The sequence below is a fragment of the Varanus komodoensis genome, unplaced genomic scaffold (assembly GCF_004798865.1).
Source record: "Varanus komodoensis strain SLA01 unplaced genomic scaffold, ASM479886v1 scaffold27, whole genome shotgun sequence".
In the NCBI taxonomy this organism is placed as follows: domain Eukaryota; kingdom Metazoa; phylum Chordata; class Lepidosauria; order Squamata; family Varanidae; genus Varanus; species Varanus komodoensis.
The window spans coordinates 9,760,558-9,788,022 of NW_025335701.1; the positions used below are offsets into that span (position 1 = coordinate 9,760,558).

The 27,465-nt window shown below is 47.4% G+C and overlaps 3 protein-coding genes across 10 annotated transcripts in view; 2 read left to right on the forward strand and 1 right to left on the reverse strand.

Moving 5' to 3' along the window:
* Positions 1–608, forward strand: part of CPNE2 (copine 2) — a 95,544-nt gene extending 94,936 nt beyond the window's left edge. The window contains exon 16 of the mRNA XM_044434043.1: positions 31–608. Within this exon, the coding sequence (XP_044289978.1) occupies positions 31–138 (108 nt within the window). The 3' untranslated portion in view covers positions 139–608. The remainder of the gene's footprint in view (positions 1–30) is intronic.
* A 1,247-nt stretch (positions 609–1,855) lies between these two features.
* On the reverse strand, positions 1,856–13,683 carry PSME3IP1 (proteasome activator subunit 3 interacting protein 1). 2 transcript variants are annotated; one of them, XM_044434045.1, is made up of 7 exons: positions 13,579–13,683; positions 10,771–10,911; positions 9,942–10,040; positions 8,423–8,544; positions 7,060–7,193; positions 6,015–6,082; positions 1,856–3,188 (listed from the first exon to the last, which is right to left on the reverse strand). In XM_044434045.1, exons 2-7 carry the CDS (start codon positions 10,898–10,900, stop codon positions 2,968–2,970), a joined length of 774 nt encoding a protein of 257 aa, XP_044289980.1. In that variant the 5' UTR covers positions 10,901–10,911; positions 13,579–13,683; the 3' UTR covers positions 1,856–2,967. The 2 variants fall into 2 exon arrangements, with proteins under 2 accessions (XP_044289980.1, XP_044289981.1); XM_044434046.1 differs by lacking the exons at positions 9,942–10,040; positions 13,579–13,683.
* Positions 13,684–14,088: 405 nt separating this feature from the next.
* The window catches only part of RSPRY1 (ring finger and SPRY domain containing 1), a 35,578-nt gene continuing 22,201 nt past the window's right edge, over positions 14,089–27,465 (forward strand). Inside the window, exons 1-4 of one of the 7 annotated variants that reach the window (XM_044434034.1) lie at positions 14,098–14,178; positions 17,612–17,665; positions 18,083–18,303; positions 25,976–26,467. In XM_044434034.1, the coding sequence (XP_044289969.1) occupies positions 26,121–26,467 (347 nt within the window). In that variant the 5' untranslated portion in view covers positions 14,098–14,178; positions 17,612–17,665; positions 18,083–18,303; positions 25,976–26,120. Of the gene's footprint in view, positions 14,179–14,420; positions 14,754–16,009; positions 18,304–25,975; positions 26,468–27,465 lie in introns of those variants that run through there. The other 6 variants (XM_044434035.1, XM_044434036.1, XM_044434033.1 and 3 more) reach the window with 6 other exon arrangements.

The window sequence follows — 27,465 nt, forward strand, 5'->3', positions numbered from 1 at the left end:
TGACGCTGCTGTTCCTGTGCTTTCCTCTAGGCACCGAAGGAGACCCTGGCCAAGGCCGTCTTAGCAGAGCTGCCGCAGCAGGTGGTCCAGTACTTCAAGCTGCAGAACCTGTCGCCGATCCGTTCGGAGCCCGCGTAGAGCCCCACGCGGCGCTCTTCGCCTGCATGTGCCCCGAAGGACAGAAGGTTGCATGCCTCGTGTGGTGTCAGACGATTTGTACTTTTTATTTAAATGATCCTTAACTTTAACGAAAGCAGCAGAAATACAACCCAGGCCTCCCTAACAGTACGGCCTGTGAGACAAGAAGCATCTGGACCCGTGCTCACAACGCAGGCCATTTCCCCCCGTAGCCCCGAGAGACAACTTTTAAGTATTTGAATGTACTTTGTACGATTTTGGTGAAATGAGAGAACCTTTTTACAAGTGGAACTTGCTTTTTCCAAGCCGTGATGTTCTTAAAATGTCATTGCCCAAAGAAGTGTAGGCAGTTCCTGGACACGGTGTACTGGCATTTCTCATGCTCTGTGCTCATTTTTATACCGTGCACATGTTCTATTTGTTATACTCAGGTGAATAAACAAACTCGGACTCTTTGCAGCTTCGTGAAACCCCTGTGTGATCTGTCTTGACTTTAACCGTCCAAGGCAAAGTATTTCCTCATATTAGCAAGGCTGAGGGAAGAGGCTTCCAGGCAGCTTTTGCGTCCAATTGTGGGTTAACCACAGAATTTAAGCAAAGAGTGACTACAGACATTTTGCTGCTGGTTGGCCCGTCTACTAGTTGGTCAAGGCCTCCCCAAGCTGCGAAGCTGCACAGGATGGTTCTATTCTGGTTAGTTTTCAAGGAAATGCATTCCTAGCTTTTCGGTGAACCAGGAGAGGGGGATCCTTGGTGATCCCGTGTACCTTAAAGCCCCCGCAAGGACCTCATTGATTCAAGGGCCACAAAGCACCTCCCCACCAGCCATTCATAGCCCTCTTCTCTTCAACTGCCATCCCTTCCCCTTCCCCCAGAGCCACCTGGGCCCCAATCCCCAGGTTTTTCCAGCTTGCCTTCTCCTCCTGTTGCTCCTTCCCAACTCCCATCTCAGCCTGTAGGAGAACAGACATGCCAGAAATTTTTCTACTCCTTGTCTGCTTTTTAAAGTGTCTTACACAAATGCAAAATAGCTTAAGTCTTCCATAAACCTCACCCATTGCACAAGACAGATAGAAAGATTATTCATCTTAAAAGCCAGGACCTTCCTGATGCTTTAGGCTGCAGCCACCAGGATCCCCAAATATCGGGCACGTGGGAGAGTTGTCGTCCCAACACACCTGGAAGACATCAGTTTTCCTAGCTCTGGCTTATCATCATTAACCAAAACAGCGATATAAAGTCAGGGAACTCGTGTTCAATTTTTACTCTGGTAGTCGAATGCATTGGGTGGCGGAAGCTGCTTTTAGGCAGGAGGCCCGGGAGCCATTTTTGATGACTGGAACCTATGCCCAGTGCAGTTTTAAATACAAAAATGACATCAGTAGCAGCTATGGCGTGCCGAAGTGTGAATATCGGCCTGTCTGCAAGCTAATTCGATAGAGTGTAAAAGGCAAAAATCCATTTGCAAGCCAGCTAATTTTGACTCTTGTAAGTGTGCCCAGAGATGTTAGGAGCAGGAAACTTGCTATTTTTATCAATTTTGGGAGGCTGCAGGGGGTAAGAGTGCCACATCATATCCATCCTTGTTGTAAAGGATTCTGGGTGCACTGAAACTTCTAATTTTGCTACAGTGCTGAGCTTTAATCTGTGTTACAATCGTGAGGTGACTTGGGGCAAAACAGGTACCCAAGAAATCAGGAATGAGACGCAGACCGTCTTTCAAGGAAGGCTGCCTGCAATGAGTGCATTTAATCGTTTGCCTTATAATAATGTAGAACAGCATTCATAGTATCAATCTTGCAAGCATTAATGTTTCATTTTTACATAAATACCAGTGTTTATACTAAACCTAGATGGTGCGCTTCCTGCCCCTCCCCAACATTTTGGCCGCTGACCTGTCTCCTAAACATCAGAGACACTTGCAGAACAGCTTTCCCCAACTTGGTGCCCTCTGGAGGGGTTGCGCTCCAGTTCTCAGCATCGGCATGGACGCAGAGTCTGCGACACTTTCCAGATGGCACAGCTGTCCCTTTCTAGGAAACAATGCAGCACAACAGGGCTTGTTACTGATCTGACTGAGAAACCAGCAAAACCCCTTTGAGACAGCCTAGACCTCCTGTGCACTCATCCCTGACACCCACTCCGAGCAGGAAGACATTGCAGGAGGAATGCTGGCCCCCTGGACACACAGGAGAGAGACCTGCCCAAACAACTTTTCAGCAGCAGGACTGGGTGAGTAAGTACGAATGGCACGACCCAAGATTTAAAAAAACGTTTTCAGAATTTCTTTAATCGGTGCAACGCTAGCACTTTGCTACAGTATCCCAGCAATCCACATTTTACCATCTGGCTTGATTCTATGGTCTTCCCTCCTCAATTGTATCAGAAAGATGGTATGTGAGAGCTCAGAGAGCTGTCCCACGTGCCCACGCCTGCCAGGCGACCATGCCCCAAGAGTGCGCCTTTGCGAACCAATTCGTAACACCCCCAGGGAAGGATGTTTAGAAATGCAAGCCCCCCCATCCTCCCCCTCAAGCCTGTTGCTTGAGCGAATGCATTTCTGGATGGAATGAGTAATCCATCCGTGCTCCCCTGCAAATGGAACTGAGCCTTGGAGGGAGGGAGGGAGGGAGGGAGGGTGTGTGGGGGGGGGAGTCCCGCCCCTCTCGCACTCTCTCACACATACACTCACACACGGAGCCCTAGTACATTATTTTGGTATTGTCTAAAAAATACAGATGGAAGAGTGGTGCGTTTGGAAAGTGAGTGGGACGAAAAAGGCGAAGGCAACGGGTCCCCGTCGAGCATTCGCGAGGGCTGGGAGGAGCCCTAAAGGGGAGCGTCAAAGAAGTTGCTGCCACGGAACACGGAGGAGACAATCTTGCCGGTGGAGTTGATGGTGCCCTCGCTGTCCGAGCTGGACTCGGAGTCGCTGCTTCCTGAGTAGGCGCCGAGGCCAGGAAGGATCCCGATGCACACGGCGGCCGAGGGGCAGTGGATCGCGGAGCCGCTTGGGGAGCTGCTGCTTAGCGGGACACAGGACGGCTTTTCTGCGAAAGGAGGGGGCAGCATTACGGAGCAGGCGAGGGTTGCGCTGGCGAGCTGCCGTCAGGCCCGAGCGGGTGGCACTCGCCTCCACCACCTCCCTCGACCTGGGGCCCTTCAGATGCACGGACTACTGGCCCTGGCGGCTGGGGGTGATGGGGGCTGCCGTCCAGGCTGGAGAGGGCTGCCGCATGGAGTAACTCGCTGCTTCTTGGCATGAACCAACTGACGGAGTCGATTTTGCACGCCGGCATACATGCTTCATTGGTCATCACCCCAGCACAGGGATGGTTGCTCTGCACACCGGAAACACCTGTGAGCTGCAACTCCCGACCCGGCCAGTGGAGAGGGCTGACTGGAGTCCCAGGCCCAGACGCCTGCCTGAGTCTGGACGGCAAGCTGCCTGCCCTAGTCACCAGCTCTTAAGTCATTCCAGGAGGCTGCAAAGCAAGAGACTCAGGGCAACCAGGAACAAAATGCTCCAGGTGTTCCCCTACCAGCTATGAGGAGCTTCCTTCATCACACTGTATCCTACCGTTTCCCTCTCGGAAGGAACTCCCAGTGACTTTGTGGTCTTCCTCCCTGCTGCTTCATCCTCACCATCACAAGTCACCCAGCAAGCTCCCAGGCTGAAGGGACTGGAAGCGGAGTCTTGGCCGAACGTTCCTAGCCCCTGCACTCACAGTTTAGACCTGCGTGGCCTGCTTTACCGGAATAGATCGGACGTTCTCTCCCTTGAGTATGTAATGCATGGGGGCTCCGGAAACAAACAACTGCCAGAGTCCCCAGAGGGAGGCTCATGGGATCGCCATTTTCTATACGGCCATCAGCCCAAGCTCTCTGGCCGATTCACAACAATGAACCAAAATACTAAGAATAGCCATGCTCAGTTGGCCAGAAATCCCCTCCGCTGCCGAAGCACCTGCAGCTCCAGGAAGAGGGGAAGGCGCAAGCACGCTCTTGCCAGCTCCCAGCAGCACGCTGGACGGTGTTCCCTGGACTGCTGGAATGGGTGCGCCCACGACGACAAGCTGCAAGGTGGTTCTGTGACTGGGAACACCTGGCTGCCCCGCGGGAAGCATTTGGGAGTGACTCCTGTTGTGAGGGGAGAGCAAGAGCCAACCTCCCGTGGCTAAGGAGCGCTGGAAGGGGAGTCAAGCAGCTGGAGAGTCGGCCTGTGCCTCGGCTGCAGTTACACACCTGCTCGGCTAGCCACGCCTCTCGCCGGAAGCGAAGGGCGACAGCTTGGCTTGGTCACAGCAATGACTGAGGAGCTATTCCAGCTCTGTTTGGCCAGTTTTTCCCATTCTCCCCAGCAAGCCTGCTGCAGGGTGATGACCTGCAGGAGGCGGAGGGGGGCAGAGGCGGCCTTTTTTAATTTAGGGCTGGAGGCCGAGTTCTTCTTGCCCCATCGCTTTAACCTGCTGTGCTCTGGCTCTTAGGCCAGACAAGGGCACTGCATGTTGTGCTTCTGCAGGCTGCTCCAGGGGCCGCTCTGGCTGCAGGGCAGAGTGAAAATGCTCAGAACAAACAGGACAGCAGGCCGGCAGGCCTTACTGCCCGGCGACAGCACATGACACAGTGCCCCGGAGCGCACCGGGAAGAAAAGACTCAGCATCATGTCCACCTCGGGACTCTGGCCTGGCTGCTCCCAAAGGAGCAAAGAACTGCAAGCCAAGTTACTGTGGGCCATGCTGGCGGGGGTGATGGGAATCGTACTCCAATGCATCTGGAAGGTGCCAGGCTGGAAGTTGGCCACCCTCAGAGGTACAGGGAAAGGGCTCTAATACCATCATCCCCAGCGTGAGTAACAAGTGGCAGAGTTCCTCATTGTTCATTGGCTAAAAGCCGGCGAACGAGAGGGGTTAACAGCGCAGCACGTCAGGGGGCAGAGCTGATGCTGCCGGCCCTGCAGCCCTTTGTGTTTCCAGTGAGCCCAGTTCAACCCAAACAACAAAATGGAGCCAAGTCAAAGAGGTGCGCACTGTGACGGGGCACTCCAGTCACTATGGACTAGCACCTACCGGCAGCGCTCCGAGTTCATTCAATCACCTTTCAAAGTCACTTAGACTGGGGGCCGTCACGGCACGGCGTAGCTACCCGCGATGTGAAACAGCGCCTTTCCTTCGTCCCGAATCTGCCACCAACCAGCTTCGTAAGGTTAGGCCTTGTGCCCCAGTGGGAGAAAAAACCTCTCCCTGCCTGCTTTCTGTACAGAATTGTTTGCTTCTGTTGTGTCTCCCACTATTCAGCATTTTCCCTAAGCTACGAAGTACCCTTTCTGCACCTCGTCCAATTTGTCATATCCATTTTTTCTAGGTGCAGTGACCAGAAATGTACACAATATTTTAAGTGTGGCTGCAGCAGCGAAATGACAGGCAGGCAGGCAGAATCTGCCAGGGAGCTCTTGAGCAAACAGATCCTGGACCAGTCTTCAGTGTGGGGTAAAGTTTTGATTTTCTAAGGAAATTGCTGTACAACTGCTAAAACTGTTATACACACACACACAGCACTTCACTTCTCCCAAAATCCTCAAAAAGAGCAACACGCACAGCAGTGTGACTCCTGCAACATGTAAGGTCCAGCCTTGAGGCACGTGTGGGTCACGGCCTTTCCCCCACCACAGAGGGGCCCTTACGTGATCAGTCCCCAAAGGGGCTGCCTGCTAGGTCTCCTGGCAGGGTTGCCGGCAGCCTGCAAGAGTGAAACACCCCTCTCCTCCTTGGGAGCGTCGGCTTAAGAAGCACTCACAGAGCAGAGGAAGACAAGGGGCGGCTCCGAGGGGCGCTCACCCAGGATGCATCCCCCCCCCAAACACCCATCACGTGCACCTGGAGCTTTGTCATGGTCGGGATCTGGATCAAGCTTCAACCTCTTCACACTGTTGCCACCTTCTGAACTGCAAGGAAAGGAAGAATCGGACATGAGCTGTAGCCTGAGTGTTGCCATCCAGCGGGGCAAGCAACCAGCACTGCCATGGGTGCCTTGGCTGCTAGTCAGTCCTCATCAGTGGCTCTGCTGGCCGATGAGGGATGGAGGCCAAAACGTCCAAAGGCCCACCAGTTTTGGAGAATACTCCCTGTCCTTCCCCAGCACCAACACTGTGGAACACAGAAGAACGTGAACCTTGGCAGGCTCAGGAAGCCAGCCCAGGTATACGCTTGACTGCCTCATCCTAATATCACTTCAAGCTTCAAAGGGGCTTGGGGAGCACCCCCCCCCCCACAGCATGGCAACTAGGGGAGTCCCTGGCCAGCTTCCCAGCTCTGGACCGGGACTGATCCCAGTCGAGCTGAATCTCGCCCCCTTTGGCAAATGAATGCATGAGCCGCTGATGGAACAGCCACTCAGAATGCAGCTTAACGAGCCGCCAGGATCACACAGTGTGTCGCTCGAAGCAAGGAACCTTTCTTTTTTCCCAGCCATGTAATACCAGTTCTAGAATGGAAAGCGAAGAAATCAGATTTGCCTCGCTTGGAGCCAGAGGTATCTTTTAGGCTCTGTTACCTAGAACAGAACTCTCTATGGCATGGGTCCTCAAACTATGGCCCGGGGCCGGATCCAGCCCGCCATGCCCGTTTGGACCCACTGCACCTGCCTGCCACCGCCTACCTCGCCCTGCACGTGGGCAGGCAGTGGCTTGCTCGCTCGGAGAAAACGGTCTCCCAAGCGAGCGAGCCGCTGCCTCGTGCACCCGCCTCGCGGTGCGTGCCCATCCCACCTCAGCGCGCGCACCCGCATGCCCGCCCTGGCCCATGTGCACCACCGGCACCACCTTTCTGGCCTGCGCCCAGCACTGGCAGCGTTCAACTGGCCCCTGCGGGAAAAGTTTGGGGACCCCTGCTCTGTGGGAATGTGCAGAAGTGCGGAGCTTACCTTCGATGTTTCACGGCTCCTGCCAACAGTTTTGCCTGAGAGAACTTGCCCTTGTTATCGGCCGGTTTCACGGACAGCTTCTTCTCTGCCTCCTTCTTCAGGTCAGTGCTGACCCCCACCTTTGACAAAGTGCTGTGAATTCAGGTTTTAAGGAACAGAAGGAGACAAGGAATGATGGTACTGAAAGATGTCGAGAGGAACCAGGGATCGGGGCTTGCAGGTCCAGCAATGCACATGGCAACAGGTTTTCTGGACCTTAGCAGCTACTGTTGCCGTCAATGTCTTGGAAAGAAGGCACATGCACAAAAGAGAAAACCTGCACAGAAGGAAACTGATTTTTGGGATTAACTTTTCACTGCAGCTGCAGGCTTTAAATCAGACACAACAGCACACTGATTTGTTTACCAATGACTGATTCAAATGATTTTTTTAAATTAATGCTTTATACTCTAACAATGATTTTTATAGTCCTCTGGAATATTTTGTTGCTTAAGTACATAATACAGTCCATCATATTTCTGAAGTTCCTCATCACACCAACAACTTTCTTGCAGCTACTTAGGGCCAAAACTGAGGAGATAAAGGGCTTCTGCAGAAAGACTGACTTTTAAGAATGCAGACTGGCTAATCATTATTTGGATCACACAGTAGGTGTGAAAATAGGATTTAACCCCCTCCTTTCTTGCTTTGGTCCCAAGGAAATCCTCTGAAAGTAGAATTCTGCTGGGAAGAAATCTCCAGCTTCAAATTAAGGACTTTGCTCAGGCCCAAGTTAGAGGTAAAAGGGCTACATTCCCCTTCCACACTGGCTGTGCTCCCACCCTACACTCATCCTGGACAACAGCTGTATTTTTAAAAGCTTCACATTAAATACAAAGACATATTCAACATCATGTCATGCACATGGTGGGCATGTCACGAACGGAGCCGGCTGGAGCCGGGGGTCAGACTAGATGGCCTGGGAGACCCCTTCTGACTCGGGCTGTTTCTGCTTCTGTGTCTAGTTTGAGCCTTAATTTGTTGGGATGCTCTGCAGTCCCATTCAACGCAGCCCACTGGTGCCATCTTCTGGATAGCCTCGTCAAGTAAATCACCTGCAAACCTTTTCCTCCAAAGACATATTTTTAACCATCAGAGAAATACAAACACACACACTAGAATAATAATCACAACACACGCCATGGCTTTTGTCCCAAACCCACCCGTGGATAAGAAAAGACCATGCAACTTCTTTTTTAAAATCCCCATGAGTTACAGCCGCTAGCTCCCGATGCTCCTCTCCAAGACACGCTGACGAGGGCCTCATGCTCCCCTTTGCGCTCTCAAGTCACAGCAAAAAAAATCCCTCCAGCACCAAGGATATTCTGTACTCGTTCAGCTCCTTTAGGTCCTCTTCTCTACGCTGCTTCTCTAGGAGCACTTGCTGCCGAGAAACCTCGTCGAGGAAATTGGATTCGTCCTCATCCAGGCCTCTCACCATGTTTTCTGAAGAAGATGGGAAAAGGGCTTCACTGAGAAGGCAAGCAGCTTGGTGCACTTTATTTATTTATTTATTTATTTATTTATTTATTTATTTATTAATTAATTAATTAAAACATTTTTATGCCGCCCCATTCGCCGAAGCCTCGGGGCGGCTTACAACATAGATAAAACAATAAGTTAAAATATCCATATAACTTGGTCCATATAACTTGGTCGCAGGAAGACTGGGGGCTCCCTTCCAGCAGATCAGCCCCATCTGGGGCTGTGCTCCAGGCACGGGTTGGCAGCAGGGCTCAGGAAGGGCTGCCAGGGTGGAACCAGGGCCTTCCTCCCGCAAGGCTGACACTCTGTCTCTGACCGCCCTCCCTCCCTTCCACTCCAGGCCGACATCTCAGTGCTATGCAGGCAGGTCGCATGAGCCGGCCTGAACCACAGTGCTGCCTCTTGCTTTACTGTGCATGCGTTGGCACATACGCTTCTCTTGCGCAACAGCGTCTGTTTTCAAGATTTATTTATTTTTATTTATTTAAAGTTCTTCTATGCCATCCCATTACTAAAAAGTCTCTGGACTGCTTACAAAGAATAAAAAAACAAACAAAACCCAATAACAAGATTCAGCTTTCAAAGGATCTAGAAGTGGGCAACAAAGCCTGAAATCACGAGAATTCATTGCTGAAGCCTTGCATGGAGTTTGGGAAAAAGCCTAGTTTTCAGCATAAAAGTGGGTGCTTGTTTGGCCTGTACCCTTTCACAGCGCCAGAGGAGCAAGCCCCACATGATGTGAGCAGCCTTGTACACAAAATGCTAACCTCTCTGCAGTAGGAAGCTTCACATTTGGGAGAAGGGATCTAAGCCTGACCTTCACTCACAACAGGTTCTGCTTCTGTGTGTAAATATGTTTGGATTGAGAAACCCAGGATCACATGAAGCATCACCCCTGTTCTGAGGTGAATCAGGCCAAACCCAGGCTCACCACCACAGTAAAAGCAAGGACAATGTTTATGGAGAAAAAAATAATGGCTCCTGGGAAAAGCGCTGGGACTAGGAACCACAAATCCATGCGTCGGCGATTCGAGTTTCACCCTTAGTCTTGCACCTCATGGTAAAAGACAAGTGTAAGTTTGCCTCTGCGGCTGTAAAACATTTAGAAATGTTTTTTTTAAAAAACCTCTGATTTTTGGGATGTCAAATTCTGTGCTTGCACAGAAACTCTGAGGAGGCCTAAGGCTTAGTACAGGTATGAGCTCTACTTTTGCAGCAGGGGCTGGAAGCCCCTTTCTCATTTCAAAAAAAAAAAAAAAAACATACATGGGAAGCTCGGGGCTGCAAGAAGGATGAAATGCACTGAAAGCCTCTTCTCTGGGCAAGAAGGATCCAGAGAGACCTTTGCTGAAACTTACTGAACTTGAACTGCTCCTCAAACTCCTGCTGCTTCTTATCTTTCTGTTCCTGGAGCCTTTCATAGAGTGATCTGGGATCGTAAACTTCCTCGGGGCATTCTGGGAGATGAACAACAAACGGATCTTAGAAGGGACCAGGTTGAAAAGAAACAAGGCTCTGCAGTGAGGTGGATGATACCAAGAGGGCCTTTCCCACCCAAAGCAGCTCAACTGGCAGGCACATCCCGGTCTTCTCAGAGCCCAGTGGAGGCCCTATTATTTCCCAGCCATTTTGGTTTCTGTTGTGTTACGTATGTTACTGTACTTTAAAACTTTGTACTTTTATTTTTTCATTCTGGTCTTAACATGGTAGTTGAAAACATCATGTTTCATCATGATAGATTTAATAATTTTATTTGCTGAGAACCCTCCCCAAGAGAACGTTGGCTGTTGGGCATTAAAGGAACATAATATTTTCTAGCCAGCACTCACAATGAGAGCAGGCCTGCAACATTCCTAAAGATGATTAACTTCTTTCCTTTTAGTTATCCCTTTTGAAAAGCTGGGCAGGTATGTTTTGGAGATGATTCAGGAACAGTTCTGTAATTTTCTGCTGGGCTTGACAGTGCTTATTACTTTTGGTTTCCAGTACCCTCTCCTTCCTTATTCAGTCAACCCCTCCCTCAAGCCAGCACTTTGCATCAATTTATTTCAGACTGGCACTGAGCCTTGACTTGCACTCTGACTGTACTCAAATGGTTTATTTATTCAAAACCTGTATATCCTAGAATCAGTCATAAGACAAACCTCACTTGCCTCTCCTGAAGTGTCCCACCCAAGAGGCAAATACCTTTGGGGTCGTCGGGTTTCCGGACCTTTTCCCATTCTTCCTGCCTTCGTTTGCGACGCTCTTCTATCTCCACTTCAGACACAAACCTTTTGTTAATCACAAGGTCAGCACTACCTTCTCCTCCATCCATTGTGGAACAGCCTGTGAAGAGGAAACGCTCAGAACAGACATGCTGGTCTTCTTTCAGAGGACTCAATTCCATTTCTGAAAGCACTAGAGAGCCATATTTCAGTGTGGGGCAGGGCGAAAACTACCAGCAAGTTTTAGTTTCTGCCAATAACTAAGCCTTACAAGAGCTGTGCACTCTTTTAGAATGAAAGAACAACTGCCTGAATGTGTTACTACTTCAAGAGTCTATAGCAAAATGCAAAGATATATGATTTCTGAGAACTGTAACCATTGTGTGCTGCACGATTTGCCTTAATCAAAGAGCCTCACTGATTTGGAATCTCAGAAAGGTGGCATGTGTGACAGAGGGACCAGGGCCCTGATACCCTTATCCTTTTGCAACTCAACTAGAAGAGTATTCTCACCCGCCCCGCCCCTGTCCTTGGGGGGAAAAAAGGGGGGGGACATCAAATAAGATTCCATCCCTTTCTCCCCCAAGGTAAGACACACTGTCTGCAAGCACAAATTCTGGTTGTCTCTCAAGGGTGGCTAAAATAGTGAACACTTCAAATATAAGAGTACAAGGTGACCAACAATAAAAGTTAATGTTTACATTTAAAATCATAAAACAAAAGCATAAATGAATAGTAAGTTGAATACAGCAGCCCAGAAGAGAAAAAATTTCACAAGAGTGGAAATGTACGGTAGTCTGATACATTTGCAGCACTTGTCAGCAACACATTTTATAAGACTAAATAAAATATACCCAACCAGAAAAAATTGGATTGGGTGCACACATATACATGTCTGTAAATATCAAGCACACACACAAAACCTGCATCTGTAAGACAACCATTGTGATAGGGTCCCAGCCGGGAAAATCACATGGGACAGCACTTTGCATGTTTTATCGTATCTAAGAAATAAACATCCTGGGTGTTTCAACTTTCCCTCACTGTTAGCGGTTCTGTACTCTGTCCTACCCCCGGGAAGTTATCACCATGAACCACACGTTTCCTGCAGGGGGTGGCCAATGGAGGTGCAGTTCAAGTGGTATGAGGCACAGGTAGACCTCCTTCGAGCAAAAAGGGCCACTGGGCTACAGGCAGTCTTGCACTGTTGCCCGTGACTGCACGCTGGTCTCTCCTACCGCAAAGGAAACAAAATACTGGAAGGGAGCGGCGGCAGCAAGCATGAAAAGCGGGACGCTCTCCTGCCTGGACTCAGCTTGTGGTCACGCAGGCAGCCACCACTGAATTATTCAGGGAGAAGTGAACTCATGGCGGTGCATTTCCAGATGTCGCCCGCTGCCTGGGATGGATGTGGAAGCAGAAAACAAACTGAGTTCAGTGAAGAGTTTGATGCTGCGGCTCTTACTGTGTCTTATCTGCTGAACTCACACCTTCCCCCTGCTGCTCTCTGTTATTAACTACCCCAGGAAAAAGAAAGCACTTGTGCTTGAAAACACTGCTGCCTTTAGACATAATGTCCCACCCGCAACATACAGGCGCTGAAAAGGGTGCTGGGTGGGGAGAGGGGGTCTTGACCAAGGGCAGTTCCACAGGCCCTTCTGACGCTAAAAGTCCTTCTTTCACACCAACCATACTTGTCAGAATGGGTGTCTTGCTATATAATGTAGTGGGGACAGGAGTGAGCACTGACACACCAAGCCATGGGGTGAGAGGAGAGGTGATGACAAGAGGCCAAGAAACCATGTAGAACAGCTGCAGATGAAGAGCTAAATACATGCTGCAGTGCCCTAAACGGACAGCTACATGTGTTTCCTCTGCTCGGCTGTAAAACAGCAAGGATTTTAACGCTTATCGCAAGCTACTTAGAACTAAGCGGAAAAAAGTTTGGCATATACATATTTAAAAGTAAAGGTAAATAAGCAGAATAGTAATGAGGAAATCAACGGCACTTACAGTGACAATAAATGTAAATGTTTATTAACCATAACTAGGAAAATAACACATTGCAGCTTTCCCCAAGCTGGTGTCCTCTGCAGACCTGGAACCACAGCTCCTATCATGTGTAGCTAGGAATGATGTGTGTTATCGTTCAGCCCATCTGCTAAGCACCAGCCTGGGCTGACGTTCAAGCTCCCTTCCCAGAACATCATTAGGTGGCCTAAAGCAAGCTGGCCTCTCTCAGCCTTGGCAATACGGGGGGCCATGACACTGACTTACCTTACATGCAAGGACGGGCAACTTGTGCCTTCCCAGATGTTTTGCGCTGCAATTCCCATCTGCCTTTACCATCGGCTGGGGATGATGGAAGTCAGCGCAAAACTGGACCTAGGCTGTTGTCAGGATTACGACTGAGTTAAGAACCATGAAGTGCTTCTGAGCAACCAAAGTGCTCCACACACATTACTAAGAGCGCCTGATGGGGTCGGCCTGGAACTCGAGCCTAACCTACCTCGCAGGGTTGTTGGGAGGAGGAGCCCGAAAGGAGGGAGCGGGCTATGGAAGCCGCCCTGGGCTGCGTGCGAGGGGAAAACCAGGGTCGCCGCGCAGTGCAACTAAGGTCCAGGCAGCCATCCCCCTCCACAGCTGCCTATTTATCGATGAGTAAAATGGCTCGGACTTGAAATGCGCGTAGGAAGAGGGGCCCTTTAAGCACAGCAGGCTCCAGAAGGCTCCGCTACCCGCGCCGCCGCCCCCTCAGAAGCGGCGGGAAACGCGCCGTGGAACTCACCTTCTCCGCCATGGACCCTCCGCGAGGCCTCCTCCTTCCCGGCCCACCTTTGTGGTCAGGCCCGGCCTCAGCAATGCTCCGCCTCTTACCCCTGACTTCCGCCCCGCCTCTTCCGCCACCTCCCCTCAAAACTGCCCAATCAAGCAGCACCTTTCCTCCTTTTCCCCTCCCTCCTGACGGCCTGGGTAATCCGTCCCTTCCTCCAACGGTGGCTTTTGTTGCAAGCGCCCCTCTCCCCCTCCTGAAAGTCGAGCAAGGATTGGGCCGCATGATAATCAATCCACGGGGGGGAGGGGAAAGAGGCCTGAGAGGGCCAGGATTGGCCGAGCCGCGGGCGCGGTGTCGCTTCAGAATGGGTCGGCGGCGCGCAAGGGCGGGGGAAGGCGGTGGGCGTGGCCAGTTGCCTGGGGTTACGGAGAAGGGGGGCGGCGCGCGGCCTGGAGCGGAGGGGCGGGGCCGCCGCCCGCCGCCGCCTCGCTCGCCGGAATGGGGCGGTCCGCTGGGACCGCGTCCGCCTGAGGAGAAGGGACGGCGCACCGGGGCAGCGCCGCCGCCCCTCGGAGGGAAGGAAGACGCGGACGCCGGCGAGGACTGGTCGTGGTGAGCCGTGGCCGGGGCGCGGAGGGGCCGCGATCCTGAGGCGGGGCGCAGGGCCCGCGGTCTCCCGGGGGGGGGGGGGCGCGGCGGCTCTGAGGAGCCTCTGCGGGGGGCGAGCTGGAGGGGCCCCTCCCCCTTCTCCCCCGCCCGCAGCTGTGCAGCGCCTGGCGCGGCGCGAGGCCCTTTGTGTGCGCGCAGCGCCTGGCGGCGCGGGCCAGCGCGTGTTCCGCCCCTGCCGCGGTTGCATTTGCGGACCCAGGTCAGGCAGTGGTGAACGTGAGCGCTGGTGTGAGGGCTTGCCTTCCTGTGCGTGCATGACGTCATGGGGATCCTCCACACAGCCGACCCCGACGGGCTCCAGCGGCGTGGGATTGCAACTCCCATCATCCCCGTCCCCCGGTGGCGAAGACCGGAGTTCCAGGCTGACACATGCGGAGGGCGCTGGGTCAGGGAGGGTCGGCTGAGGTGACGATAGCAGCGCTTCATTAATACAGCATCATTGATAGCAGCAAAAACTCTTTCACGTCTTTTCCATGGCGGAGTCTTTCATGCAGGTTTATCTTGGTTACCTCAGGCAGGTGAGCCCCCACCAAGGAGGAAGCCGCTGCCTTGCTAGGATCGGACTGCTGTCGTTTAATAGAGCTGAAATAACTGCTGGAGGGGTGGCGGCAGAAGCTTGTGCATTGAGAGACAGGGCCATAGTTTAACGAAGGCAGTGTAATTCATATTAAGGTGTATGTTCTCTCTCTCTCTCCCTCCCTCTCTCTCTCTCTCTCTGACAGAGACTCACAGACACACACAACTCTGGCCAGCGTAAAGACAGCTTTCTTAAGTACCTGTAATTTTCTTTTCCGTCTCCATCTTTGGGAACCATACCAATTCCTCCACATTTTTCATCCCTTCCCTTCTCTCCACAGGTTTTGTTTTTCGTTCTAATATCAGGTGTACCCTGCTGGGAGACACACAGACTTGCTTCATATGGTCGCATGGCTTCTTTTCCCTGCTGCCCTGCATGCTTTTTCTGTAGGTCGATTTACCTAATTACCCTCATGGTGTGTGGCTTCCTGTGTCATCTAAACCAGGTGAAATGCACAGCCAGAGTGGCTTCAAAACCATCTGAGAACTGATGGCACACTGCAGGGTTATGGGGTGGTTTTGAAGCTACCCATCTCACCCAGTTTGGATGACATGGGAAGCCCTTCTCTCTCCCAGGATTGTCCAGACCTGGACAGTCTGAGGTTGCATTCACAAGGTCACACTTCAGTCTGTGGTGTTCATGATTTTCTGACCTGCATTCATGTTTCATTCCTCCTGCATATAACAAAACCTTCAGATCAGTTTCACTTCTCTTTTTGCTTAGAGGAAGCACAAGTGCATCTTTAAGCCACTGTTTGAGCAGTAGGTGCTTTGAGCAACTTTTCTGTTCACAGTTTACCATAATCATACATGAAGAGTCAAAGACTGCATTTATCAACCTTTTAACCCTCTCTGATTACACAGTGAAGGGTAACTAATGCTGGATTAAGTACCCTGTGTAATGTTGAACATGTAGCTCTAAAAGATGAGGGTTCTCTAAAGCTGAAATTTGTAGGTTGGCACTCTGGGACCTGGGAATGTATTTCCTGGGACTATGAAGTTCTGAGAGAAGAGAACAAAGCTGAAACAGTTTGAGGAACGGTTTGGGGGAGAGCCTGAGGAAAGCAATCTTCCTCAGGAAATAAGATGAAACTTGGAGACCGGTATGCCAAAAAAATGACCTCCCCAGGGGTGGGGTGGGGTGGGGGTAGTGGGAGGGACGGCAGGCATTACCTGGTTGGAGTGTCTTGTGATGAGACAGGTGATTTCGAGGGGAGGTTAGCAGCTGGTTTTCTTCCTCTTTTTAAGATGGGCAGCATCCAAATTGCAAGTTTTACTCTTGAATTAAAGAGAGATTTTTGGGAGCCCAGCATAGTAGATTACCTGCCACGTGTCTCTTTGTGTGATCCACTGCGTTACTTTGCCTTTTTCTGTTTAACTTCTTCTTGAGACGGGTAATTCTCCAATTAGTTTGGCTGTATTTGGATCATTAAACCATTTCCAGTGCTGCTTATGTAATCCCGCCAAGGAGGTTGCTTGTTGCATCTCTGCAGGAGTTACTGTTCTGGAATTGCCTCCTGACTACAAGGCAGCTCTGGACTATAACTTGCCCAAGAGAGTGAAGGGTGGGCTCCATTGGAACTGGGCAGTCTTTTCATACCCTAAATTTGCCTTCCACAACCTGATTCCCTCCAGGTTGGGAGGGAGAAGTTGGATCACAGGTCCCATCATTCTGGCCAGCTGACCAAGGCATGCTAGTTGAGGATGGTGGAAATTGTGGCATAGGAATTTAGGAAACCTGCTTGTAATATTTCTGGGCTAAAAAAAACAATCTGTCATGTATCCTCATTACTATTCAGCTTGGGGTGCGGGGGGAGCATACCTCTGCTGCTAAAAGTTTGGGAACTACTGCCCTCTAGTCTTGAGGCAATTTCTGAGGGAGATTGTTGGATGACTCCTCATTTCATTCCAGGTGATAGAAAGAGAACGGTGTTTTCCTATCATGTTTCATGATGTAGAAGAGGTCCTTAGAATGTGGGGCAGTCTGTTTTGACTGGAGCATAGAATATGGGCATGTTTCTGGTGGCTTCCCAGATGCATCCTGCATCTACTCTCAATATGCCATGGTTGTAAATGCCTTTGAAGAACCTGCCATTTTAGTGCTTATAATTGCCAGTAATGGAAATGAGGCAGAAACGGTTGTTCAAAGAAATTGTAGGGCCTTTACTGAAAATGCCATTTGCCATCTTTCCCTGTAATCTTACTTTCTGCAACCTGGCATCCTCCAATCCAGTCCCCAGTTGTTTGCTGTGATGGCTGGGAATTCTGGGAGTTGCGGGTGAGCACATCTGGAAGGTGCCAGGGTGGGGTCAGACTGCTGTAATCTTTCTGTATCATCACACCAAATACTTGCCAGGCATAGCTTTGTTTTGAACCATTAGAACAGGAAGCTTTCAAATGCTGTGAGAATATTCAGTCTTCTCTTGATGGGAGAAGCGTTTCATGTCCCTGGAAGGGTTGCTATCTGACCATGAGATCGTCTTGTCTTGCTTATGTGATCAGTGAGTACCATCTTTTCTTTTTTTCTTTTTTAGTATTACCCTGTTTTTCTTGGTTTTTTATAGGTACTTTGTTATTAATCAAAGATAGTAGAATAATAGCATTAGAAGGGGCCAATAAAGCTACTGAACTTAACTACTGCTACTGGGCTTGATGTTCCTGCACATATCAGCTGGGCAGAAAAATAAAATTGCTCACAAGCAGTAATACAAGACTTCTGACCCGGAAGCACACCAACTGAGACTGGGAATGCATGTCAGCATTTTTTTTAATGAAATACCTCTTGTCTGTATTCTAATAGCAAACATGGGGATCCCCTGTTTAACAGCAGTGCAGCAAAATGAGTAAAGACAAGGTAAATATTTCTAACTGTACAGGGGTGCCCCTTCTATGCAAAATTGAAACAGTTTTCATTTTGTATTTTTAAAAGCACAAATCGCCCCATAAAGGCTGAGCTTTTCTCCATTGGGCTACGTTGGCAGATGACGAGGTGTAGCTTACAAAGCTTGGAATGCTGGGGTAACTGGCACTGAGCTTTTTTAGTTGTACTTCAGTGGCATCCCGGTGTTTACCTCCATCCCTGCCCCCCACTCCCGTTTACATGGTTGGCTTTTACGTGTGATTCAGTCCTGTGCAGGGAAAAGTGAAATGTTGAACTTCATGAAGCTGTTGTGGAAAGAACAGCTCCAGCTTCCATCTCTTATGAGAAATGTTATGAACTTTTTCTTGTTGGGGATCTTTGTGTGAAGTATATCTGCCTTTCCTCTCATAGCCCTGCACATCTGGAGGGTACCACAACTCCCACCATCCCCTTGAGCACATCAAGAGAGTGCCACATTGGAGAAGGCTGATCCTTTTTACGCCTCACCAGACATTTTTGTCATATTCAAGCCCTTCCTGCAAGATGTTCTGCCTGTCCTAACAGCAGGCATGTTGCTGCTAACTGGTTAGTCGCAATAGTAGTCCAGAGGAATTTTCCTAAGATGATGAAATGTAAGTGCCCCTTTTTGTTTGGCAGGACAGCAGGGGATAGTACTGGGGTGAGAACGTGTGGGATACGGGCCCACATTAGCAATATTTGTTTAAATAAGCTCTCATTTTGTGTTATCTTGGTATTGACTCGCTTAACTTGCCTCCTGTTCCTTTGGCTTTAATGTAACTATGCGTGTGCCTGAATTCAACACAGTGCGTGTGTTAAGCTTATTTCAGACCTTTGCCAAGAACCCCCGTACCGAAAAGGTGTGGGCACTTCACCCATTATGACATAAACAAAGAGGAGGCACTGGCCAGGCGTGAGCATAACCACTGCTGGCTGGCGTGGCCCACTGGCCTTCCTATCAGCACCTAGGCACCTTCGTAGCCCATGGAATCGCAAGCTTGTTTGTTCCTCAATAGGTGCATTAGAATTGTTAAAAATAGTGAACAGTGTATTACTTTTTCATTTTTAAACTGCACCATCACCAAAGTTTACTGGGTGCTTCTCAAATTAAAAACAAAACGAGGGTGTAACTATAATGAAATAACTCAAGTGAACGCAAGATAAAATCAGCAGCGGCACACAACAAAACCAAAAATAACAGTGATCATGGAGATAAAAACTTTGAGACTAGGGTGAAAATGTCCCATTCTCCTGTCCCAACCAAGGCATATATGAATGGAGTTGAGTGTTAGTTAGTTAGTGGCAAAGCTTGTTCCCCAGGGCCATTACATACAACTTTTCAGGAATTCACACTGTGTTAGTTTTGAAAGCAAGAATCCTAGAAAGGGGTTTTTGGAGGCAGTTGAAGGTGAAACGCAAGACGTTGAAAGGTGTTGCTTAACACTGAGCTTCCTGCCCTGCTCCTTGCGTGGTTCAGGAGTGTTGGGTTACTGTCTTACCCTCTTTTATTAAATGCCAGCATTGCAGATCAATGGATTGTGGATTCTTGCCAAGCAAAAATGAATATTCGAATTCTAGAGCAAAAAGCAGCTTGAACATAAGCAGTGGGCAGATTTACACCTATTTTGAAAAGTCAGCATGCTGGTTAGTGGTGTGAATGTAATGGAAAAGTTTGAGTTAGGTTTTTCATATGTAAATTAGGGGAATTTGCATTAGAAAAATTTCTGGTGCCCTAGAGAGTAATCAATTTTAGCAAGTTTATTTTATTTATTTATTTATTTATTTATTATTTCGATTTATATCCTGCCAGTTTCCTACAAAGAGCTCAAGGCAGCTTACATCACTCTCCTCCCCCATCTTATCCCCACAACAACAACCCTGTGAGGTAGGTTGGGCTGAGAGTCTGTGACTGGCCCAAAGTCACCCAGTTGGCTCCATGGCTGAGCGGGGACTCGAACCCAGATCGCCTGAGTCCCAGTCCCATGCTCTTAACCACTACGCCACACATTTTAGTTGTATTTAGCTAACAAAAGTATACCTTTTTTGTGTCAATATACCAATAAGTATTTGGGTTGAAATATTTGGGGGGGGGGGAAGCACACGTAATATGATTTGCAAGTTATATAGACACTGTTATAGCAATAGCAGTAAAAATGTAAGACAGTAGTATGCTCTGCCAGTGTTTATATTTAAGAAAATAGCAAAGGCATTGGAAGCCGTTGGCACACTAATACATTTTTCAACCCAAAGAATAGATGTGGTATGCTAACAACCCACAAAGCCCCGTGGAATGCCAATACTCACTCATCTATTTCTGCAGAATTCTGCTCTCTTCCACTAAGGTTGCTGGAGCATTTTCAGTTCTGCTGTCGCTACCTATTCTATTTCACACTGATAAATATAGGTATACTTCATAGATATGTGTCTCACATACTTCCTAGGCATGATCACCTAAAAATATTAATTAGAATTTTAAAACTGCCAAGCTTGCTGCTACTGTATGCATATGAACTTGGCATCCATTCAGTGTTACCAATGAACTTCTTAACTGTAGTTTTTTTCATGGAAAAACATAGTACTGGGAAATGCTCTGCCTGTATCGTTGATGAACAATGTATGCTACCTAATGGCTGGCTGGGCGTGTTGCAAGACACATTAACCCCCACCCCACCCCGAAATTTTATCCATGCAGTGTGGGTAAAATTTTCCTGTGCCAGACGAAGTGTCCCTCCTCTTTTTCCACTTTGTCTTCCTGTGAGGGATGCTGCAGGAGAACCAAGCACTGAGGGAAGCAGGATGTCAATGGCTAAACGGGGTGGGGAGCTGGCGTGCTGGGGAACCTTCTGCCAATGCTGGAGAGAGCCACATTGCCCATAAGCAATCCCACTCTCATCCTGGCACTGCAGGAGCCTGGGGAAAACCCACAGCTTGAGATGCTTGGTGAGAATGGCAGTGAGTTTTATTGTTCTGGCCAAGGGTACAAGCTGGGGGTAAATGGGGAGGGGGGTTAGAAGTGCTGGAATTGGTGTGGAGTTCAGAGGATGTATCCCCCCCCCCCCCCCCAGTGGCTTGTAAGTCATTCAAACCACTTGGTTCAGATGACACGCCACCGCTCATTGTGGCTTCCGTAGCCCATGACAAGCCATGCCACATGGAGGCTACAAATTGAATGCTTAGCCCCTCTTCTGGGGTTGTCATGTTGTGCAAACCCAGCGAGTGTGGGTTTTGCGGGCGTTAAACAATCCTTGCATAGCCCTGAAACACAACATTAGCAGCCCTTATGTAACGCATCAGTGCCAGATTGGAAAGTGTGCATGTTCAAAATATTGGCTGTGTGTTCCTTGAAAACCCCGTAGCCTCACTGAGCTAAACAATCAAGTGCTTTTATGCAGTGCAAAGGGCCCCGCTAGCTCATTCCTTATTTCTGCTCACCTCTCTATGTCACTCCATCTCCAGACAGAGGTTAATAAGCCCCCTGCAATCACATGCTTGCAGATACATTCCTCTTTGGCAGCCCTGGTGAGATTATGTGCTGCACTTTGATTGTAGATAGCCCTGATGCCGAGAAGGCATGAAAAATTGTTCGCACACTCACTATTCGTGTCCCCTCTTCCTTCTGCAGAGGGAGACTTGAACGGCTGACTGTGTAATATAAAGGCCACAGTGTTCTTAGCCAGAAAGCAAATGAATAGTAGTTTGTCCATACGGGTAATTGTGTGTTTAAAATGAAATTTGTGGAAACGTTATGCAAACAGTTACAAAATGAGAACGTGCCACAACTTGTCAAAACCTTTTTATTCAAGCGTTATTTTAAAAATTACTATTTTAATGGTTTCAACAGTCTGTTTTGATTTGATTTATTTTATTGGTTATATATTTTATTATATTGTGATATTGATTGTTTTATTGGACTCTGATTTTAATTGTTGTAAGCTGTCCTGAGATGTTATACATAAAGGACAGCATATAAAAGTTTTAAATAAATAAATAAACATTATACTTTCCATGCATTTAACCATATTGGTTTTGTTTTAATCAATTGTAATTTTAACTGTGCTTGTAAATCTCCTTGAGTAGCATTATTATGGTAGAAAGGCAGGGTACAGATCAGATACATAAGAAGCAATTGCAAATCAGTGCTTAGAAAATTGTGCCTTTGTTTTTGTGTATCCATATTTGTTTTTTTTAAACAATTATGCATTTGTGTTTGTTTTTTAAACAAACCTATGCAGTTTTCAGAATAGCTAAACACTTTCTGATTTGACCAAGCCTGATGCTAAAATCTAAGAAACCCCTGGCACAGCATGATAGGTGTTCTAGTCCTTCAGAATTTAAGGTCTGATTCACAAGTAGACACTCTTGTTCTCTTAGCACAAACTGACAGGGTTTGTACTCTGGAATGCAAGCCGAACTCTATAACAACCTTCCAGGTTTGGTTCTTTGGAAGTTACTCACTGCAAGTGAAGACTAGAAAGAGGAGTGCCTCGATGGTTGAAATCAAAAGCCCTGTATTTGGCTTTAGCGTCTTGGCTAGAATTCAGACTGGGCAGACACTTTTTTTCCACTCCGAGGTGTTTATGGCTGCGTGTAACAAAATATCCAAGGCTGTGAATCATTGATTCCTTCACTACTGATTGTACACACAACTGAACCAAAACCCTTTCAAGACTGTTCCTAGCTCACCTTCTCTGCTGCAGTGTTTGGCCGAAGGATTTATTTATTTTTATTTTTTTGTGGGGGTGGAAGGGATAGACTATATCCCCTAGCAGGGAGGGTCTGTAGCCATATTGTATGAGCTGCTAGGATAGAAATCTGGTTTAGCTAAGAAGCTGCCTATAGAAATTTGTCAGTACAAGAGGCCAACAGCTTTTTATATATGTTTTGTGTTTCAGGGCTATTGCTAAGGCAAAATGTGCATTTTGAGACTGAATTTTCAAACAAAGAGCAGCAATTAATTGCTAGCGTTCCTGAGAGGTTGGGTCCTTTCTGGAAAATATGTTTTAAAGTCCTTACATTTCCTTAAGCAAACTTATAGTAGAAACAATGTGTATCTTCTGTGCTGAGGAAAAGAAGAGTATCAGGTGTCAAAAGATCCTGGAGTTTATGCCCAGTGATGTCCCTGGAGCCTACAAAAATAGAACTCTTGCTGCAAGAATTTGTGCCTGATGTAATCAGTTGGCAAACACTTTGCTAAATATATTTGCAGTGGTTAAGAGATAGCAGCTGAAAGAAACTTGGTAGTCGGAGCCCTTGTGGTTCTATTTTAAATTTATCAGTATTAGTGCTTCCAATGTGTGTGCATGGTTTTTTCCTAACACGAAGTAGCAGTTGAAGAAATGCTGGCTCTTTCATAAGTCAGCCCTCACAGGATTTGGATTCTGTGTCAGAGCAAGCAAATTATGTCAGGTTTGCTTATCTTTGTTCAGCTAATTTGAATATCCTCCCTATTTGTAGATTCCAGCTAGAAGGTTTCTCTAAGCTAAGTCCTGCTAGTCCTTTTAGACTTGTGAGTATGGAAATGCAAATCTTGAGCTTACCAAATCCATCTCATTTTCAACTCTAGTCGGTATCGTGTCGCAAGATTTTTTTTTCTTTTACATGAAAATCCATGCCTGTTTTAATCCATATTTTAGCACCCATCTGTTATGTGCATCTTTAAAATATATGGATTCTTCTCCCTTGAAAAAGGTACACAAAGTACATTTGTGTACCTTTTTCAAAAGTACACATGCTGTTGAATCCACTGCTTTTGATTTCCAAATTTGTGCAAACTTGAAAAAAGCAGGTATTTTGACTGCAGATTATATCCAATTATGTATTCAGTCCCGAAGATACAAGCTGAATAAATCCTGATCAACAATAAGCTGAAACAAATGCTCAGACATTTCTACCTGTGAGTGATACTTGTGTCATCATCTGAGAATTGGGAGCAGGGGTTTCTGTAGTAGATTGGCTACAAATGTTGGTTCTCCTTTTCCCCCTGCTGCTTGATGGAAATGCAGTGAACTGTCAACCGAGAACCTTGTCAAGAACAAGACAGTTATGTGGAAGGGATTGCAGAAGAAAGGTTGTAGGTGAGAAATCGGTTATGCACTCACATACACATACATCAACCAGTCTGGCCACTTCTCCTTGCCACTTTGCATCAGAAGCAACCTTGGGTTTCCGGAACAGTTCCTGCTATACAATGTGTAGACGTGACTGGACCTTTGTGGTCCATCAGACTTGCCTTCCTTCCATTTCTGCTCTGCCGTCTGTGAAATGCTCAGAGCTCTGAAAAGCATGTAGATAAATCTAGACTGGAGTCAACTGATCTTTCAGAAACTGTTTCTGAATAGAGAAAGTTACTTGAGATGGCCATGTTTACGCAGATACATTGCTTTTTATTTAAAGGAAATGACACGTTTCACGTGTCTAGTTTTGTCCATAATTCTTATGATCCATGCAGTGTGATTCTGTGACTGCCTTCTTGGAAGCAAGGCCCATTACAGTCATTGGGTTAAGCCCAGTTACATGTGTTGAGGCTGGACACTTTATTGGGAACTACAGTAATATAGCATTATAAAATTTAACTCCATATTCTTATATATTGAAAGTCCTTAATATTACGGACTGGTAGGCTAGAGGGAAACACCATTTTTCCAGAGTTCTTTAAGGAACACGTGAGAACATTGCTTTTGGTTATATTTATTTATTTATAACATTTATATCCCATCCAATACCAATGTATACTCATCCCAATGTTACCTTTGATAAACCAGTGTTATGGGGGGGGGGACTTTAAGGATTGTTCTGTTTTGCTTTATGCTAACTGTACCAGTATGGTGTAATCATCATCTGAGGCTCTTTTCCAAGTGCCTGCTTTAAAGGAAGCTTGTACAATGGCAGTATGGGAGAGGACCTTGTTGGTGATGGCTCCCTTTGGAGGATATATGGTATATATAAGACAAAGCAAAGTAAATTGGAATGTAAAGGTTGTCCTTTGTAGGTTGATATGGTTCTGCGTATGCAAAAAGGACAAGAACTTTGTCTTGAAAGAGTCACTTAATTTTACTTTCTGTCCTGAACATATCGACTGTTAATATTTGCAGAGTTTGTTTCTTTGCTGCTGTGACATGCTGTAACACAGGAATTGGCGGCCAAAATGACGTGAGAAGCATGCTGTGCACTGGAAGGTGGTTGATGCACAAATAATTTGCTTGTGACTGGGAATTCTAGACCTTAACATTTGCACATTTTCTGTGCAGTCATGTGGGATACTTATCTTTGTCTTTGCAGCTTGTGTAGTACTTCTTTTTCAGGAAAGAGTAGTTTGGCAGACGAAGAATGATAAGCTCCACATCATTTTCCGAGAACCCTAGTGTCACTAGCTCATTTACTTAATATTTATTTATTTATTTGAAACTTTTTTTAGACCGCCCCTTAATGAGGTCTCGGGACAGTTTGTTTGTTTGTTTGTTTGTTTAAAGTTTTTGTATGCTGTCCCCTTGCTATATAGCCTTGTTTAACAGTAAAACTAAAAATAAAATAGAACACAGCATCCTAATCAATTTCTGACAATAATATCCTGGGTGGAATCATCATGATTCTAAAAGAAACTTGGAAATCATGTGATTTGAAATGATGCTGCATTTTAGCAGGCAGCTTGCATTCTTCTAGTAAATTATTAGGGGGATATGGAGCTCTAATTGGTTTGGCTGGTTTCCCTGGAGTAGATGGCCCATTGGATGTGAAACATTAATGAAGATCATTGGCAGATGTTTCAGTCTCTAAGAATATACAATTCTGCCTTTGGCACTGAGCTGCAGAATGATCTAAAGATACTTATTTTCAAACAATGTTCTTGGGGTATATAATCATATAAAATCAGGGACCAGCACTGATGTTCAATAATTCTGATTGTTGGATCCCTTCCTTCCTTCCTTCCGTCCTTCTGTCCTTCCGTCCTTCCTTCCTTCCTTCGAACACCCTGCACCCCCTGGTAGTTGGATAACTCAGACCTTCGCATGCTTCAGAGTGGGTAAAAGTTGAGGGGAACAACTGATGATTAGAAGTGTCTGAACCTGGGAAAAATCATGACAAGGCACTGAATGCTGGAGATTCAAGCAGATTTGGATTAAGCAGGCAGAACATTTGCTGGAATCTAGCTGCAAGCTTTCCTTCTGAGTAATGATTATTGGTGTGTTTAGGGCAGGAAGTTATGCCCAAGGGGAAACTGCTGGCTGGCTCCATAATACGGTGTTGCAGTTCACTTGTAAATTGATGGTCTTCTTTCTTTCCCTTTAGACCTCCTTTTGGATGCCCAATGAGTATCTCCAGTGATGATGTCAGAAACTAAACCAACCATTGTATGTCCGTGCCCATTACAAACTTGTATAATGCAAAGGCTGCAATTCAGCATCCCAAAAACATTGTTTTTAAAACTGTCTAGATGATTGTCGTCGCTTTGGTTGTGTTCTATGCGAGCAGAAGCCTTGTCCAAGGTTTGCGGCTGACCCTTGAACAGCACCTTGCCTGTTTGCTGCAGAACTTAGGGGCTGTCAGTATGGGCAACTCCTGCGTTTGTCGGGAAGACAGTGGCGCCGAAGACAACGCAGAACCCAGGAGTCGCCAGGCAGAGAACAGCCGAGTGCCTGTGCCAGAAACAAGGAGCCATTTGAGGGATCCAGTGCGGCCCCCCCGGCGGGGACGGGGGCCCCACGAACCCAGGAGGAAGAAACACAATGTAGACGGATTAGTACTGGACACATTGGCTGTCATCAGAACACTGGTGGACAAGTAAGTTCTTTCTGATGAGCACTGCTGGCCAGAACGTGTCTTCCTCCTCCAGACTCCTTTGTACAGTCTCGGTCAGCTCTGTGACGTGAGAACAAAGTGTGTTGCAGCGTGTCAAAGACGACCACGTCCATTTTGTCATAAGCTTTCACAGACTATCCCCGCCTGACAAAGGCTTTTTTCTCATCCCCAAAGCCCCCCAAATTGTAACCTTTTTCACAGCAGGGTTGCTTCAGCCTTTGCTCCTTGTGTTTACTCTTTTCTGCACCTTTTCTAGCTCTGTAATATTTTTTTTGACTTGGCCAGAGGAAGAAACTTGGCCGGGGGGTGTGGAGGGTGCTCAGCCTTCCATGTGCCAAGTTGCCCTCCCCAAGCAAACATAAGTTTCTGTGGCCACACGTTTTCATCAGAGATTTGTCAGGCACCTAATCTATTGAGTTTTAGGCACCTGACAAAAACCTAACCTTTCTCTTTGGCCACTCCTGTGGCACTACTTACACTATGGATGGCACTGGTTTTAGTTTTAATTTTATTAATTAATTTTATTAATTTACATTTTCTTGATTGTATATATTGTATCTCATTGTGTGTGTTTATTATAACTTTTAACTATTATTTTATTAATGCTATTATGGATTTTTATTGTAATGGCTGCCCAGAGAACTAATGGAGTGGCTTTTATACAACAACAACAAGAAGATGAGGACGAAGTTGACGTTGTTTCTGGGCAAAATGGAAGGCATATGCCTCTAACTTGTCAGCCATTTGTGGCTTTTCTGGATTGGACTTCAGCTATAAAATGCTTCTCTGGTGCTCTTCTCCGTTGACTAGGGAGAATGACCTTTGCTGCTTTTCTCACACACAACGCACAAAGAGGAAAATCAGTGACTATCCCACTTGTACAGAATAGCAGGTGCAGCTTCCCCCAGAAAATACATTTTCTTAGTATCCTTGGGTAAACTGCAGTAGCAGGTCAACCCACTTGAATCTTGTGCTTAGAG